This window comes from Rhineura floridana, chromosome 7 (genome assembly GCF_030035675.1).
Source record: "Rhineura floridana isolate rRhiFlo1 chromosome 7, rRhiFlo1.hap2, whole genome shotgun sequence".
NCBI classification, from domain to species: Eukaryota; Metazoa; Chordata; class Lepidosauria; order Squamata; family Rhineuridae; genus Rhineura; species Rhineura floridana.
The window spans coordinates 51,596,716-51,612,654 of NC_084486.1; the positions used below are offsets into that span (position 1 = coordinate 51,596,716).

Below are 15,939 nucleotides of genomic sequence, written 5' to 3' on the forward strand. Positions count from 1 at the left end.
AAAAATTGGATCAATCAATTACCCAATGCAGATTATCAGTCACACCATAGAGGTTGTGGTAAAAAAGAGGAGTAAGTACTTTACAAGCTAATAAGCATTACTGAGTCATTTCTAAGCCCTGCAAATGAACATCAGCTCTTAACACTATATGCATTGGATGCTAAAAATCAGTTGAGCTATAAACCAGTGTTGTATAAATCTTGATCTTATTAAATCCAGTTATCTTAAAGCGCTCTCTCTTTCTCCCTCCTGCTCTAACATTTCCCATATCAGAAAGCCACAAATAAATCTCAAAAAGTACCTTGGATATGACTTGCGTATTACTGGTCAGAATGTGATTTGCAATATATTCCACGCACTGTACAATCCTAGTACAAGCTTTATCTTCCTTTTGTGCCATCCATAATACATGGTCATTTACTAGCATTATATTGCTGGCAATGTCAACTACAGCATCTGCAAGCTGGTAGGAGGAGGGAAAAAAGACATAGTGCAAAGTATTTGACTACTGCACAACAACAACATAAAATCACAATTGAATGCAGCTGTGTTTGCTGACCTAGCATGCATTTCAGGAATTAATAGTTCTTACAGCATCAGCTTGTATTGTAGCCATAACACTAAATTGATTTCTTATGGGTATGCCTCTTCCCGAGTCAGTGACTATAAAGTCAAAAATATATGAGCCCAAGCAATAGCGTTCTATTGAAATTGAATTCTATTGACTATATAGTACTACAAGGGCTTCACCAGTGGTTTGTTCCTTTTCTTGCTTGCCATCTGACTATAGATGCAAACAGGCATCCTTTTTATTTGTTTTATTTAATCTACTTATTAAATGTATATTTCGCCCTTCCTCTCAGAAGGAGCTTGGGGCAGCAAACAAAAACATTAAAAACACTTTAAAATATCTTAAAAACAAAAGACTTTGAAATGTATTAAAACAAAATATCTTAAAAAACATATTAAAACAAAACTTCTTAAAAATATCTTTAAAAAACTTTAAAAACATCTTAAAAAGCAATTCCAACACAAATGCAGACTGGGATAAGATCCTACTTAAAAGGCTTGTTGAAAGAGGAAGGCCTTCAGTAGGAACCAAAACGATAACAGAGATGGTGCTTGTCTAATATTTCAGAAGAGGACATTCCAAAGAGTCAGTGCCACAACATTAATGGTCCACTTCCTGTGTTGTGTGGAATGGACCTCCTGATAAAATGCTATCTGCAACAGGCCTCCACCGACAGAGCACAGTGATTGACTGGGTATATACCAGGTGAAGTTCAAGGTTCTAGTTTTGGTGTACAATGCCCTATGCAGCTCGCGACCAGGATAACTGAAAGACCGTCTTACCCCTTATATACCCAGTTGATCACTGCGCTCTGCAGGCGAGGGCCTCCTGCCGATACCATCTTATCAGGAGGTTCGTTCTGCACAATATAGGAAACAGACCTTTAGTGTGGCAGCACCTACCCTGTGGAACTCCCTCCCTTTGAATATTAGGCAGGCGCCATCTCTGCTATCTTTTTGGCGCCTTTTGAAAACTTTCCTCTTTCAACAAGACTTTTAAGTTGAGACCTATCCCAGTCTGTGTCTGTGTTAGAATTGCTTGTTAATGTTTGTTTAAATAATGTTTTTAACCCTTTTTAAAAAGATGTTTTTAAAGCTTTTTTAAAAAATGTTTTTAACGTTGTTTTCTTTTAATGTATTTTAAGGTCTGTTTTTATGATGTTTCAAAGTGTTTTTAGCGCTTCTGTTTGCCGCCCTGGGCTCCTGCTGAAAGGAAGGGCGGGATATAAATCAAATAATAAATAAATAAAATAAAATATAAGGTGTAAGACAATATTTCAGGTATCCTAGTCCCAAGCTGCATAGGGCTTTGTACACCAAAACGAGAATCTTGAACGTGGCCTGGTTGCCAATGGGGCAGCCAGTGCAATTCTTTCAGCAGCAGGGTGACATGTTGGCGATACCCTGCCCCAGTGAGCAATTGTGCTGCCGCATTTTGCACCAGCTGCAGCTTCCAGACCAACTTCAAGTACAGGAGGCTCCCCACTTCAAACAGTTGCCTTTTGATTCATGGAGGGTAACCAAACTGGTGATGGGGGACGAAGTAGCGCACTCATCACCAGTGCCCCCCCATATTAACTTAGCTCAGAAAAAGAACATCTGAAGAGGGCTCTAGAGAAACCAGAAGCAAAATACTGGTCAAGTTGAAATAAACCGTTTAAAGTACTGAACTTTGTGTTTTCAGTTCTATTGTAGTGATTTATTCAATTGTATTCACTGTTTCTTTAGCAGTCTTGTGGACTTGCAGGCATCAACTTCCTGAATAGCAGTGGCCACCAACCTTGAAGTGAAACAGGAAGTACTTTGCAAGACAGATACTGATTATCACATGGGTAAGAACTCCTGTGTGTGGTTTAGAACAAAAGTTGCTATTCTCCCCCATATAGCCAATGAGTGGCAGCAGTAATCAACACGGGCCCTGGGAACAGTTGATATATGGTCTGTGAATGATTCAGTTGTGAGGTCAAAGGCAGTCATGAGTCACAATCTGAGATATGAGCTGTTCTATTATAACTAGAGACTATGTATATAATAGTGCGTATTATGATTCATTCATTCACTCATTTATTCACTCACATAGATTGACATTTTAGTGTCACTAAAATGTGTTAAACATTTTCTTAATTTATACATTCTATTATTTGAAAAAATTCAATTTTCCAGTACCATTTGGAGGCTTAGCTTATGTGTGTGTCTGTGTATGTGTTTGATACTGTCCCCCTTTTTTCCTTTTCAAACTATGGTCTATCAAGCTGGGACTGAATGTCCAAATTGGGTCAGTACATCAATCACCTAAAAAAGCAGATGTCTGGAAAGGATTAAAGGATTAAAATACAATTTAGATATTTGCAGAACTGCCTTCATTTCAACCTTAGTGAAGAAGCTATGCTCTTGAAAAGATGTTTAGTGATACAAACCAGAACATAAGAATCTTCCTAATGGATCAGGCCAATGATGCAAAAAGTCCAGCACCCTCTTTCTAGCTGCATCTAGCCAGATGACTCTGGGAAACATGCAAACAATAATAGCCTTCCCCCATTGCGTGTAGCCAACATTTAGTATTCAGAAGTATACTGCCTCCAAACATGGCTATTCCATTTGCCTATAATGGCTAATAGCCAGATAATGTTCATACCACACTTTTAAGGAATCGATCTTTCAGCATGGCAGCACCTACACTTTGGAACTTCCTGCTTATTGAATTTAAACAGGTGCCTTCACAATACCGTTTTCGGCACCTGCTAAAAGCTTTTATTTAAGTAGCGGTTAAGGTGTTGGACTACGACCTGGGAAGCCAGGGTTTGAATCCCCACACAGGCATGAAGCTCACTGGGTGACCTTGGGCCAATCACTGCCTCTTAGCCTCAGAGGAAGGCAATGGTAAACCTCCTCTGAATACTGCTTTCTATGAAAACCCTCTTCATAGGGTCGCCATAAGTTGGAATCGACTTGAAGGCAGTCCAGTCCATCCAGATCTGTAAATATTACATGTGTTTTAATATGTCATTTTATTTTATAATGTATATTTTTAACTCCTGATTTTATTATATATTGCGGAGAAACTAGGCCAACTTGTTATTATCAGTCATTTTAATGTATATTCCATATTTTATGTAAACAGCTTACAGTTACATGAATAAATATAAAATAACATTTCTAAAATATAACCAATAAGCTCTTTCAGACGTAAGAATCCTGATTTGCTAAACCATGGCTTAGGAAGCTGGGAATGAATGTCAGCTCTCTGTACGCCCTCCTCACTGTTATCCTTCAGTCCTAGTCTGCTTAAATCAGAATTCCCCGTTAAAAGTTCCTCAACACAGGGAACTTATAGCTTAATATCATTTTACTAAGCATAGTTTAGCAAGCCAGACTCATTATATCCAAACTGTCCTACTCTGAATATTGCCACATTAAGTTCTAACTGATTTTGTTCTCACACAAAATCAGTACCAAACAATTGCAATAGTAGCACTAAAGTTAATACACAAAAGCATAGTTATCTTTTAGACAACGTCTCCCAATGTAAGATATTTGTAGTGCAATCCTCAAGGTGACAATGAAAACAGGGGGTGGAAGTTAAAAACACAAAAGCAGCAGGTATATTTAAAAGAAAACAAAAACAATACAAAATCAACACCCATGGCAGGGACCCATTCATCCAGCTGGGACGCCCATCGGGCATTGTGTTGCAGCATTCAACAGTCACATATTAATTAGTCAGACAGTATCTTACATCTTTTATTTCATTCATATATACGATTAGCTTTTCTAGCATGTAAGCCAAATAGATAACGTCCTCCTTATCTGCAAAGTTGGCAGCATCTCTTGTGTAGGTTGCAAGCTGATGGGAAAATTCAAGTGCATTGGTGGAATTAAGATGCATCTGGGGGGAAAATACAAAACAAATGGTGCCTGTAAAATACAGCTGAATGTTGAACCCCAGTTGCTCATTAAAAAATATATCAGTCTGACAGACAAGGAATGTCATCTATGCTAAATTCATTCTCAACCTGCATACCTTTACAGGGTAAAATACTTGCTGTCTAATAGAAGATTTGCTGTGCTAGCAAACAAGGCTGTGCACAGTTAATACTTTGTTTGACAAGCAACATTTACTTTCATACTTTGACGATCCTGCTTCATTAGCTTGCTAACTGTGCAAATGCATTAAGGACAGCTATCATAAGAATCATGTTTGAATCTACATCAGAAACAGCTTTGACTTTCCCTGTTCAATCCTGGAATGCCTGTTCTACTGGATACTCCAGCATATTTCAGATCATGTCCTTAAAATATACCTTAGATAACAAAAAAACGAACTTTTGTTTCTGTGCAGTATGCTGATAAGAGATATACAATTGGTATCATTTTACCTGACTAAAGGCATGAAGGACTTGAGTTGCTTCTTGTGAGTAAGGACATTCAGAATAGCTTTCTTCAGCCCACCAACCTGTGCGGTTACACTTACGCCATGCTTTTGACTCTTCTGCTCCATTCAAAAGGGAAGCTGAATTGAATGAATACTGAAGACATGGATGGTAAGTAATTACACCAGCCAGAGTTTTGGGCCATCTACAAGCAAACCAACAATAATCAACTTCCAACTTGTGTATTCCAATACAATATAAGCTAAAAAAGCAATCTTATGTACCAGGGTAGTGAATATGGTGCTCTCTAGATGTTGCTGAACTACAGCTCACATCATCCATGACCATTAGCCAAGCTGACTGGGACTGAAAGGAGGTACAGTCCAGCACCTGGAAGGCACTATGTTCACTACCCCTGCTATGCACAGCTGCTAGGACAAGTGTGGGGAACCTTCGTCCTTCCATATGTTGCTGAACTGCAACTCCCAAAATCCCTGGTCATAGGCCATGCTTGCTGGAGCTGATGAGAGTTGTAGTTCAGCAACATATGGAGGACCAAAAGTTCTCCACACCTGTGCAAGGAAATAAACTCCATTGAATTCAGTAACCTATACTACACAGTAGGTATCAGTCTTGAATTGGAAGCCATAAAATGATTCTCCATGCCTAATAGTCCAGACGAGAAGGGCAGAGTGTGCATGTCACTATCATTCACAAAAAGCTGCATCATGCTCTTCAGGGTGCAATCTACCGTGACAGGATTTGATGGATTGTCCTTAGTTTTGGCACAGAGAGACACAACAGGGATCTAGTTGGTGTACTGCACACCACATCGTAAGCAGCCTCCCTATCAAAACTCAGAGGTGGTGTTGGAGAACCCCTCCACTGTTTTGGGAGACTTCAACATTCACACTGAAGTTGCTGCCACTGTTCTGCCTTAAGAGTCCATGGCCTCCATTAAAACCATAGGCAACGCGAATCACCAAACCCATGTATCAGGACTTACCATGAATATGGTCTTTGCGACAGAGCAAGAAGGCAAGGATTCATTAGTAGTGGAGTTCCAGAGAACCTACTGTTGTGGTGGACCAGGTTTTGTATGACAGTGGCTGTATCCCCTTGCAGAGGTGAGGGACTGATTAAGATGGCCTGTGCCCAGAGACTAATGGAATATGATGGATTCCTGAATGCTCTGGGGAATTTTCCAGCTAACATGGCTGGTGCCTCTGCTGAGGCCTTGGCTGTGCTGTGGAACAGCAAAATGGAAAAGGTTCATGGCAGGATCACTCCTAGGTGCCATCTACAACATGTATTTATTTTATTACATGTATATTCCACCTTTCCTCCAATGAGCTCATGGTGGCGTACATGGTCCTCCCCCTTTCCATTTTATTCTCACAACAACCCTCTGAGGTAGGTTCATCTGAGAGAATGTGATTGCCCTAAGGTCACCCAGCAAGCTTCATGGCCAAACTGAGATTTGAAATTTGTCCCCCAGATCCTAGTCCAACACTTCTAAACACTACACCATACTTCACCAACACTGCCTCCTCAAGAAGCCATCCAGCAGAGCTTTTCTGGGTGGTGAAGAGGTTCTTTAGATCTGCCTGGATGGAGCAGGTGGCTGTCCATTCGGAGGCACGCTGTGACAACTGTGGTATGCACTTTGAATGTAAAACAACTTTGATTTATTCAGAATTAGATGTGACAATTACAACAAATCTTAGGAAGGTGCTAAGAGCACTAGCTGGTGCTGTGTAATTGGATGAAATATCAGAAAGAACACCTCCTCCAATACAAAGCTTCCCAGACCTTGAAAGAGGAGACCTTCTACTGTCCCTGAGTATGGTGAGTTATGTTGTGCAAGGGCCAGGGAAGGACCTTTTCAGTGGTGGCTTCAGGTCCCTACTCACTGAGGTGCATCTGACCTCTACATTTTACTAACAGTCTTGTTTAGGGGTGACCTAAAGAATTGTTAGTTGTTTTTTACAGCTGGATTTGTATGGAATAGATGAACAATTTAATGCTGCATTAAAATGTTCTTTTCTTCTATGTGCTTGAGTTATAGAATTGTTTTCATTATATTTGATTGGTATTGTATTGTTACATATTTATATATTTTATCTGGCAAAGGTTGGGATACAAAAGAAATACTATTAAATTACCATAATGTGTCAGTTTCTGTGGAAAATTCATGCATCGCAAATACAGAGTGAGAAAATTGATAGAATATACACAGTTTGGAACAGAGAATCTTGAACATCACTACAGCTGCAAGCTTTAATCAGTATAATTGGGACATTAATCAATAATACACTCCACCTAGCTACTTCCCTTCCCATTTGTGTTGCCAGGTCTCTGATTTTTACCCATACAGTCCAGTTTTTTGGGGTCCACTCCTGGTCTCCAGGGTAGTCACCCCAATCTCTGGACTCCTAGCTTTCATTGAAAAAAAAGTTTCTAGGTGGTCTGGTTCAAGAGTTATACACCAAAATCTCAGCCACCCCCCCCACAACTTCTGTTAGTGCCAGCTGCTCGAATCACCACCCTTTCAGGTTTTTAGCCAATAAGTAAAATCAGGGTTGTGATTGACAAGGGATTTGCTGACCTGCAGGCAATAGCTAAACCCCATTGCAAGTTTTGAAAACAGTTTCCTTTTCCTGCTTGTCTGCACATCAGGAATTCTGTAAATTTATAGCTTTCAGTAGCATAAGGAGTATTTTTTCTATGCAGGAGATCTGAATAAATTGGGACTTGCTTCTGAGTAAATATGCATAAGATTGCACTAGAACAGAAGAACACAGCAGGAAACAATGCACAGTAAACAATTTCAGTTATGTTCTTTTGTATTGCAGTTTCTATCAAGGGGCCAGGAAGGGCTTAATATACCCTATTATCCAGTCTTTCCCTGGTCATTCTAGCAAATCTCTTATGATTATATTACGTCAAGGTACTAACAAGTCAATTATGGAGCAAGTGGCCAAATTCTTGAACTTGGCTGTTCATATTAGACCATTAATGATTGTTTGATAGTCTCCAAACCAACTGTGTGTTACCTGGTCCTTTGTAATTTTTTAAAAGTATCATTTCACTTATGTATATATATTCCATGTATATATATATTTAAAAAATGAGGCTGTAATAATATTATCTGTTTTAATCTGATGATTCAGTGGTCTGTTGACTGTAATAAAATTGGATTTGATTTGAATTTCAGTTATATTATAATAAAAGTGTACATTCAGTTCTTTTAATTACTTGCAGAAATAGGATATTATACATTTTATGTTTCAAATAATTATTGAACAGAAATTTCAAAAAGTGTACATGCTGCAGCTTATGATGTCATTACAATGTCAAACAACTTTACATTTTCCTGAGCTATTGAAGAAGACAGTTTATTTGTCTTATTCATAACTGTTTTGAAAACCTTCCCAATATGAGGCTTTAATCCTAGACTGTCTTTTCTTGGAGAAAAGCTGCAATGCTAATTCCACATACATGGGAATAAACCCCATTGAATTTAGTAGGACTTACTTTTGAGTAGACAAGGTTAGGATTGTGCTGTAAATCAATGGGACTTTTGAGTGAACATGGCAAAGGACTGTGTTGTAAGTCCTTCAATCCCCCTCCAATCCTTTTTTTTTCAGCAATTAGGCAGGGCTTACTTAGCTGTCACTGCTTTTATTATGTAGGAAACTAATAATGAATTTTAAAAAAATGTAAAAACACGTTGTTGTTGTTATGTGCCTTCAAGTTGATTATGACTTATGGCGACCCTATGAATCAGCGACTTCCAATAGCATCTGTCATGAACCACCCTGTTCAGGTCTTGTAAGTTCAGGTCTGCGGCTTCCTTTATGGAATCAATCCATCTCTTGTCTGGCCTTCCTCTTTTTCTACTCCCTTCTGTTTTTCCCATCATTATTGTCTTTTCTAGTGAATCTTCTCATGATGTGTCCAAAGTATGACAACCTCAGTTTCATTGTTTTAGCTTCTAGTGATAATTCTGTTTTAATTTGTTCTAACACCCAATTATTTGTCTTTTTCACAGTCCATGGTATGCGCAAAGCTCTCCTCCAACACCACATTTCAAATGAATTGTTTTTTTTCTTGTCTGCTTTTTTCACTGGCCAACTTTCACATCCATACATAGAAATCAGGAATACCATGGTCTGATTGATCCTGACTTTAGTGTTCAGTGATACATCTTTGCATTTGAGGACCTTTTCTAGTTCTCTCATAGCTGCCCCCCCCAGTCCTAGCCTTCTTCTGATTTCTTGACTATTGTCTCCATTTTGGTTAATGACTGTGCGAAGGTATTGATAGTCTTTAACAAGTTCAATGTCCTCATTGTCAACATTAAAATTACATAAATCTTCTGTTGTCATTACTTTAGTCTTCTTGACATTCAGCTGTAGTTCTGCTTTTGGGCTTTCCTCTTTAACTTTCATCAGCATTTGCTTCAAATCATTACTGCTTTCTGCTACTGCTTTCCGCAAAGAGTATGGTATCGTCTGCATATCTTAAATTATTGATATTTCTCCCTCCAATTTTCACAACTCCTTCATCTTGGTCCAATCCTGCTTTCCGTATGATATGTTCAGTGTATAGATTAAACAAGGAGGGTGATAAAACACACCCCTGTAAAAACACATACACCCTATATAATAGTTTATTCTGCAATGACCAATAAACTATTATATGGGGTGTATGTGTTTTTACATCTCCACTACCTGTGTATATCAAAAATTACCAACAACTCTGTGAGGTAGGGCTGGAAACCAAGGCAGTTCACAACAAGAAATGAATCCATTTAAAATCCAACAACCATAGAACAAGTATAAAACAGTTGCAAAACACCTTAAAGTGGCATGATTCTGAAGTTTGGGTTGGATGAATGAAGTTCCTTATCACTGAACTGCAGTCCTGTGCACGCTTCCCTGTTTTAGTAATCCCCACTGAAGGCATTGGGACTTGCTTCTGAGTAAACATTTACAGGATTGCACTATAAATATCTTTACAGGTTGTGTAAATAATAAACATCTTTGATATTCATGCTTATCTAAATTTTTCTTCATACTATGTCTTGATACATATCTGATTTCGTATGGTTGTATATTATTATTTCCTCTACATTTAAATGTGTCCTTCTTCCTTGGGGTGGTTATTGTCCTCCTCTGTTGTATTCACCTTGAGGGAAGATTAGGCTGAGAGATGGTGAATAGCCCATGGTCACCAAGTAAACTTTGTAGCTTATTTCCATTTTAAAAATTAATTAAAATGATTTATATGCAGGCAAAATGTATGAAGTAATGCAGATCCACACAATACATTTAAAGCATACCCAACTCTCATTTAAGTGCATGACTTCCCCCAAAGAATCCTGGGAAGTGTAGTTTCTCCTCAGAATTACAGTTCCCACCACTCTTAACAAACATCAGCTCCCATGATTCTGCAGTGAGATTCATGTGCATCAAATGAATGTTGAATGTGCTTTAAATGCATGGTATGGATTTGCTTTAGGTATGCTATTTATTCATTAGTGAATTGAAAAGAACAATTTAAAAAGTTACTTTTTTAAACAGGGGAAGGGCTGTAGCTCAGTGGTAGGGCACATGCTTTGCATGCAAAGGTCCAAAATTCAATCCCTGGATAGTACTGAATGGCCTGAGCTGGTATAAGGCAGATTCCTTTGTTCCTAAAAGAGGAGAGAGACCCAAGGGCCACAGTGACTCTGAAATTTATTTATATATTTTACTTACAACATTTATATACTACTTTATTGTAAAAAACCTCAAAGCAGTTTACAGAAGGAATTAATACATTAAAATTATTGGCAAAACCAGTTAAAGACAGGTATTTAAAAACATTCAAAATAATAAAATCAACATGAGTTAAAAACAGATTAAAAGCATAATAGCTTCTACACTATTGGGTAGGCTTGCCTAAACAAAAAATGTTTTTAGCAGGTGCCGAAAAGAGTATGATGAAGGTGACTGCCTAATGTCAATACGCAGGGAGATCCAAAGTGCAGGTGCTGCTACACTAAAGAATCAATTTCTTACAAGAGCAGAACAAGTACTATGTGGCATCCATAACATGGAAAGCACACCTGGTAGCAAATCAAGAACCAATGCACAATTCAGAGCAGAGTTATGTGCTGACATGGTCTCACTCATGTCAACAATCGTGTCACAACATTCTGCACTAACTGCAGCCCCTGAGTCTGGTTGTGCTGCATCAGGTTTTCTGTGACCTTGGCTGATTGGCTGCCAGAATGTTTCAATTTTGGTTTTTAGTTAGGAATGGTTGTGGAATGCTGAGTTTTCTGCCTTACTCATAGGAAACTTGTTGTGTTTTGTATGCTATTGCATTTAGGAAATCATCACTGTCTTTTTTTCTGTTTGCATTTCATTTACCTTTGACATCACTTGCTTACATCCATAGAAGCAGCAACAGTGGTTCCATGTGCTCAGCTTAACCCCCTTAAACCCACTGATGATGCACCTTGTTGGTTGCATGATAGTTTGTTTCTTGCTCAATAGCGGTAAAACAGAATTCACATACTAGGAAGTGTGGCTGCAATTGCTGTTGTTCCCAAGCTACTGCCTGTGAAAGCAGAACAAACCATGTGTGTTTTCCCTCTGTCAATTATTATTTACTGGAATTGAGTTGGCTGTCAAATTAACTATTACTCAAACCTCTCTCTGCAGTGAAGAATCAAGTCTGTAAAGATGGTTGAAGCAGCCACATTAAAAGGCAGGGGCAGGGCATTTCAGCAGGGGATTGTCAACCCTACTTTGATATGGATATCTTTGCAGAGGATCTCTAGTCAAACCTTACCAACAGCACAATCCTAACAATATCTACTCAGAAGTAAGTCCTGTTGAGTTCTATGGGACCCATAGTAAGTGTGTTTAGAATTGCAGCCTTCAAGGACATCCATATTTACTCCTGAGTGCTCCCATCTAACATCTCCACAACACTAGGCTTCCTTCTTCCTAAAATGGCTTTCTGGTGACTGGCCTGGCCTGAGTGCACTTAAACCCTTCTTGCCAGAAGCAAGTAGGCTAGAATAAATGTTTCCCTACCCAGGCTCCCTAAACAGATGGGAAGGAATTATCCCATCACTTCAGCTGGACCTGGGAACACTCTCATTTAGCTAAGATTTCTGTCTTAATTTCTAATCAGAGAATTTTTGCGTTTGAGTGGTATGCTCCAAGCTACTGTGGCTGATGCTTAAAGACATCACTAGCCCCCCCCCCGGAATCTCTGGGTTTGGGATGCTTCTGACCTGGCAACCCTACTTCCCATCCCTTTCATGTCAATTTATAAACATATAATCAGTAAAGTTGAAAGTAAATAATAAGTGTTGTTGTTATTGTTGTTTAGATTTGTTAGTTGCTTGTTATCCAAAGGTCTCCAATCAATTCTGATTATTATTTCAGGCTGTTTTGTTTTTGATGTGCTATCATACTAGGGAATGAAAAATAAAAATATTGTGGATGGCCTTCTCTGCTAAAAATGAGTGATAGAGTTCTTTATTAAATTGTACATTTGTATACTTCCGTTAATTTATAACAGCATATTCCATTTAAAATCTGGCAATATGAAAATGTGTTTACATTGATGGAAGGCTGCCTCTGACATACACAAATCTTATCAACTGAAAACAACCATGTTAGGGAGAAGGCTAGACTAGAACCATTCTCCCTTACACATCATCTTCATTGTGCAGGTAGTATTTCTGTGTCGAGGAGCATTCCATGATATGAACTCCCACCTGAAACAGTACAGCCAAGACACGGCTTCACTATCTCTGTAAGAATGGGGCCACAAACATGACAAAAGCTGCATTCATTTGGAGCTTTCAGAATCTGTATATGTCTTCAGAACAACAAGAAAAAAGGAGTCTATAATAGTAACAAACCCAGGGAGATCTGAAATGACTTGTTTCTAGCATGAAAGCAAGTTCTTTGACCAGGCTATTTTGTTTTTTAAAGGTGCTGCTACATTATACATTGACAGAGACCAAACCAATTGTCTTTCCAGTTCTGAACAAAACTATAGCAGGAAGAAAAATGCTGTTCATTTTCCACACCTTGCTAGCCACTGAAATAAGATATGAAGAGAAAAAACTTTGAATGCAAAATGTATCATGATCAGAATTGGATAAATAATTAAAATGACTACAAAACCATGCATCATTCCTGTCTTACGTCTGGATTGGATGTCACTTTAAGTGAGCTACTTTACTGATGTTTATTTATTAAAGGATAGACATTGTTATCCTTTCTAGTAACTCCAAGTGCAGGGTACTTTGTCTATCAGATAGATCAGTTGGGGTTTTCAACAAAGAATGTATTAGAACAGTGGTTCCCAACCTTTATGAGTACAGGACCCCCTTTATGTTTGGTAATTTTTAAAAATGAAATAGGTACAGTTTCATGGTCCTATTTCTTAGCAGAGATATAAACGCAAGCAGTGGAAGTGAGAGTAAAACCAGCCCACTTTTCTCTAGGCACAAATAACAGCAGACACAATCTTCTTAGGTAAAAAGATAAAGAATGTTTACTCACGACCCTTCATATGTTCAGGAAACATAGGCTCTAGCTTAGATGAAAGAAAAGGAGTCCATTAGTCTTTGGTAATGATGCTCTCAGGAGAGCATCTTCCATGCTGCCTCTCCCACAGGTAAAAAGTAGTGGCAATGGCAGATATGCAGGAGTCTGCGATATCCCAGGACAAAGGAGGAGGAAACCAGATAACTAACCCCACCCATTAGGAAGTTACATCATGGTAAACAGGTACATGGGATATTCCCCAAATATCCCTTAAAGGGAACATGCAAGTTTGCTTATTCTAACACTTCTCCTCAAATTTGCATGCAAGAACCCAACAGCCCCATCTTGACATGAAGTCTCTGGAAACAGTCTCTTGGCAATGGCTTAGTCAAGATGTCAGCTGTCATTTCTGTAGTTGGACAGTAGTTCATCTTGATGAATCCTTTCTCTGTCAGCTCACACACAGTATGGTGCTTTATCCCTATATGTTTAGTGCGTGGTGTGATTCTCTCGGTCTGAGAACGTCTAATACAACTTTGGTTGTCTTCCATCATCTGGATTGGCCTTTGTACTCTTATTCCAGAGTCCTTTAGTAATCCGTTAAACCAAATGGCTTCTTTGCATGTTTCTGCAGCAACTATATACTCAGATTCTGTGGAAGAAAATGCTATTATGTCTTGCTTGTGACTAGCCCAGGAGATAGGTCCATCTTCATACATAAACAGGAAACCACTAGTTGACTTGGAGTCTGAACTGTCTCCAGCCCAGTCGGCATCAGTGTAGCACACAAGCTTTGGATCACTATTAGCTGGCAATCTCAGCTTAAAGTCCATAGTCCCTTTCAAGTATCCAGCCACCCTTTTGACAGCAATCCAGTCCTTTTGTGTGGATGTGCTAGTTTTCCTACATAGGATCCCTACTGCACTTGCTATGTCAGGTCGGGTGTTTGTGGTTAAGTATAGAAGCTTCCCTATTGCTGTTCTGTACTTGTTATTTGGTAAAGGTTCACCTACATCATTGTCTTTGAGAAAATCTGTTGCCATGGGTGTTGCTACAGGATAGGCATCTTTGAGTTCTAGAGTCTCTAAAGATCAACAATCTTTTGCCTTTGGTTGAGTAGGTAGGAGCCATCTGCTTCCTTTTCCATCTGGATGCCTAGGTAGTATGTTGCAGTGCCTAACTCTTTGATTTCAACTTCCTTGTTTAAATGATGTACAATTTCTGTGTAGTCTTGATCTCGTTGAGTCGCCATGATCAAGTCATCAACATAAATCAGGATACAAGTCAAATGTCCATCTTTGCTTCTGGTGTACAGGCATTGGTCTACCTCACCTTGCTTGAAGCCTTGCTCCTTGAGCATTTTATCAAGTTTCTCATTCCAGGCTCTTGCAGCTTGCTTTCCATACAGGCCCTTTTTAAGTTTGCATACAAGATGTGCTTGCTTCTGGTTCATGAAGCCTGGGGGTTGTTGCATCTACAATTCTTCTGTTTCTCCATGCAGAAAGGCAGTCTTGACATCAAGGTGTCTGATGTGCATCTGTTTGGAGGCTGCCACACTTAGTAGGATTCTTATTGTGCTATGTTTGACAACAGGAGCAAAAATAGCATCATAGTCCTCATATTTCTGCAGGAAACCTTTGGCAATTAGTCTTGCCTTGTAGCGTTCAATTTCTCCTCCTGCATCTTGCTTCACCTTGAACACCCATCAGCATCCTATGGCTTTCTTGCCTGGTGGAAGTTCTGTCAGGGTCCACGTTTTATTCTTGAACAGTGTGTCCATCTCCTCCTGAGCGGCTTTTCTCCACTGAGCGCCCTCGGATGCTGGCATCTGCTTAATCTTCTCCAAAGTTGATGGTTTGCTGGGTAGTGCCGACTTTGAGAGGTAGGACAGGCATAGAAGTGGTACACCCTTGTTGGTTCGCAATGAGTATCTGGGAGCTTGTTCTGGGATCTGGTCTGGCTCTGCAGCATCTTCCAGTCCAGTCATCTCATCATTCTCATCTGCGTATGTACCTCTCTCAGCCTCATCATCACTTTCTGCAGTCTCTGCCTCTTCCTCTTGTTTAAGGCTTGGTTCAGGTTGTGTAGATATCTGTGGTGTCACTGGTGTTTCATATCTGGGTACTGGCATATCTATGAGAGACTGGACATCGTGTCCTTGCTCTTCTGAGAAATCTAGCACAGTCCCTCTTTTGTCAGCTCTACGTTGCTCATCAAAGTGGACAACATGTCATGTGCTGACTTCACCTGTCTTTAGGTTCATAACTCTGTAGCCTTTGCTACCAGGAGCACAGCCTATTAAAATAGTCAGTTCTGTTCTAGCATCTAGCTTCTGCCTCTTTTGTTTTGCTATGTAGGCAAAAGCAATGCTTCCAAACACTCTGATATGTGCCAGGTTTGGAATTTTGCCATGCCACAATTGGAATGGCGTG

General features: G+C 39.4%; 1 protein-coding gene across 18 annotated transcripts in view; it reads right to left on the reverse strand.

The window, feature by feature from the left end:
* The window catches only part of ADGRA1 (adhesion G protein-coupled receptor A1), a 588,775-nt gene that overhangs the window by 301,033 nt on the left and 271,803 nt on the right, over positions 1-15,939 (reverse strand). For 16 of the 18 annotated variants that reach the window (XM_061635602.1, XM_061635607.1, XM_061635603.1 and 13 more), the window contains 3 exons: positions 4,947-5,145; positions 4,307-4,456; positions 302-463 (listed from right to left, as the gene is read on the reverse strand). In XM_061635602.1, the coding sequence (XP_061491586.1) occupies positions 302-463; positions 4,307-4,456; positions 4,947-5,145 (511 nt within the window). The remainder of the gene's footprint in view (positions 1-301; positions 464-4,306; positions 4,457-4,946; positions 5,146-15,939) is intronic. The other 2 variants (XM_061635610.1, XM_061635611.1) reach the window with 2 other exon arrangements.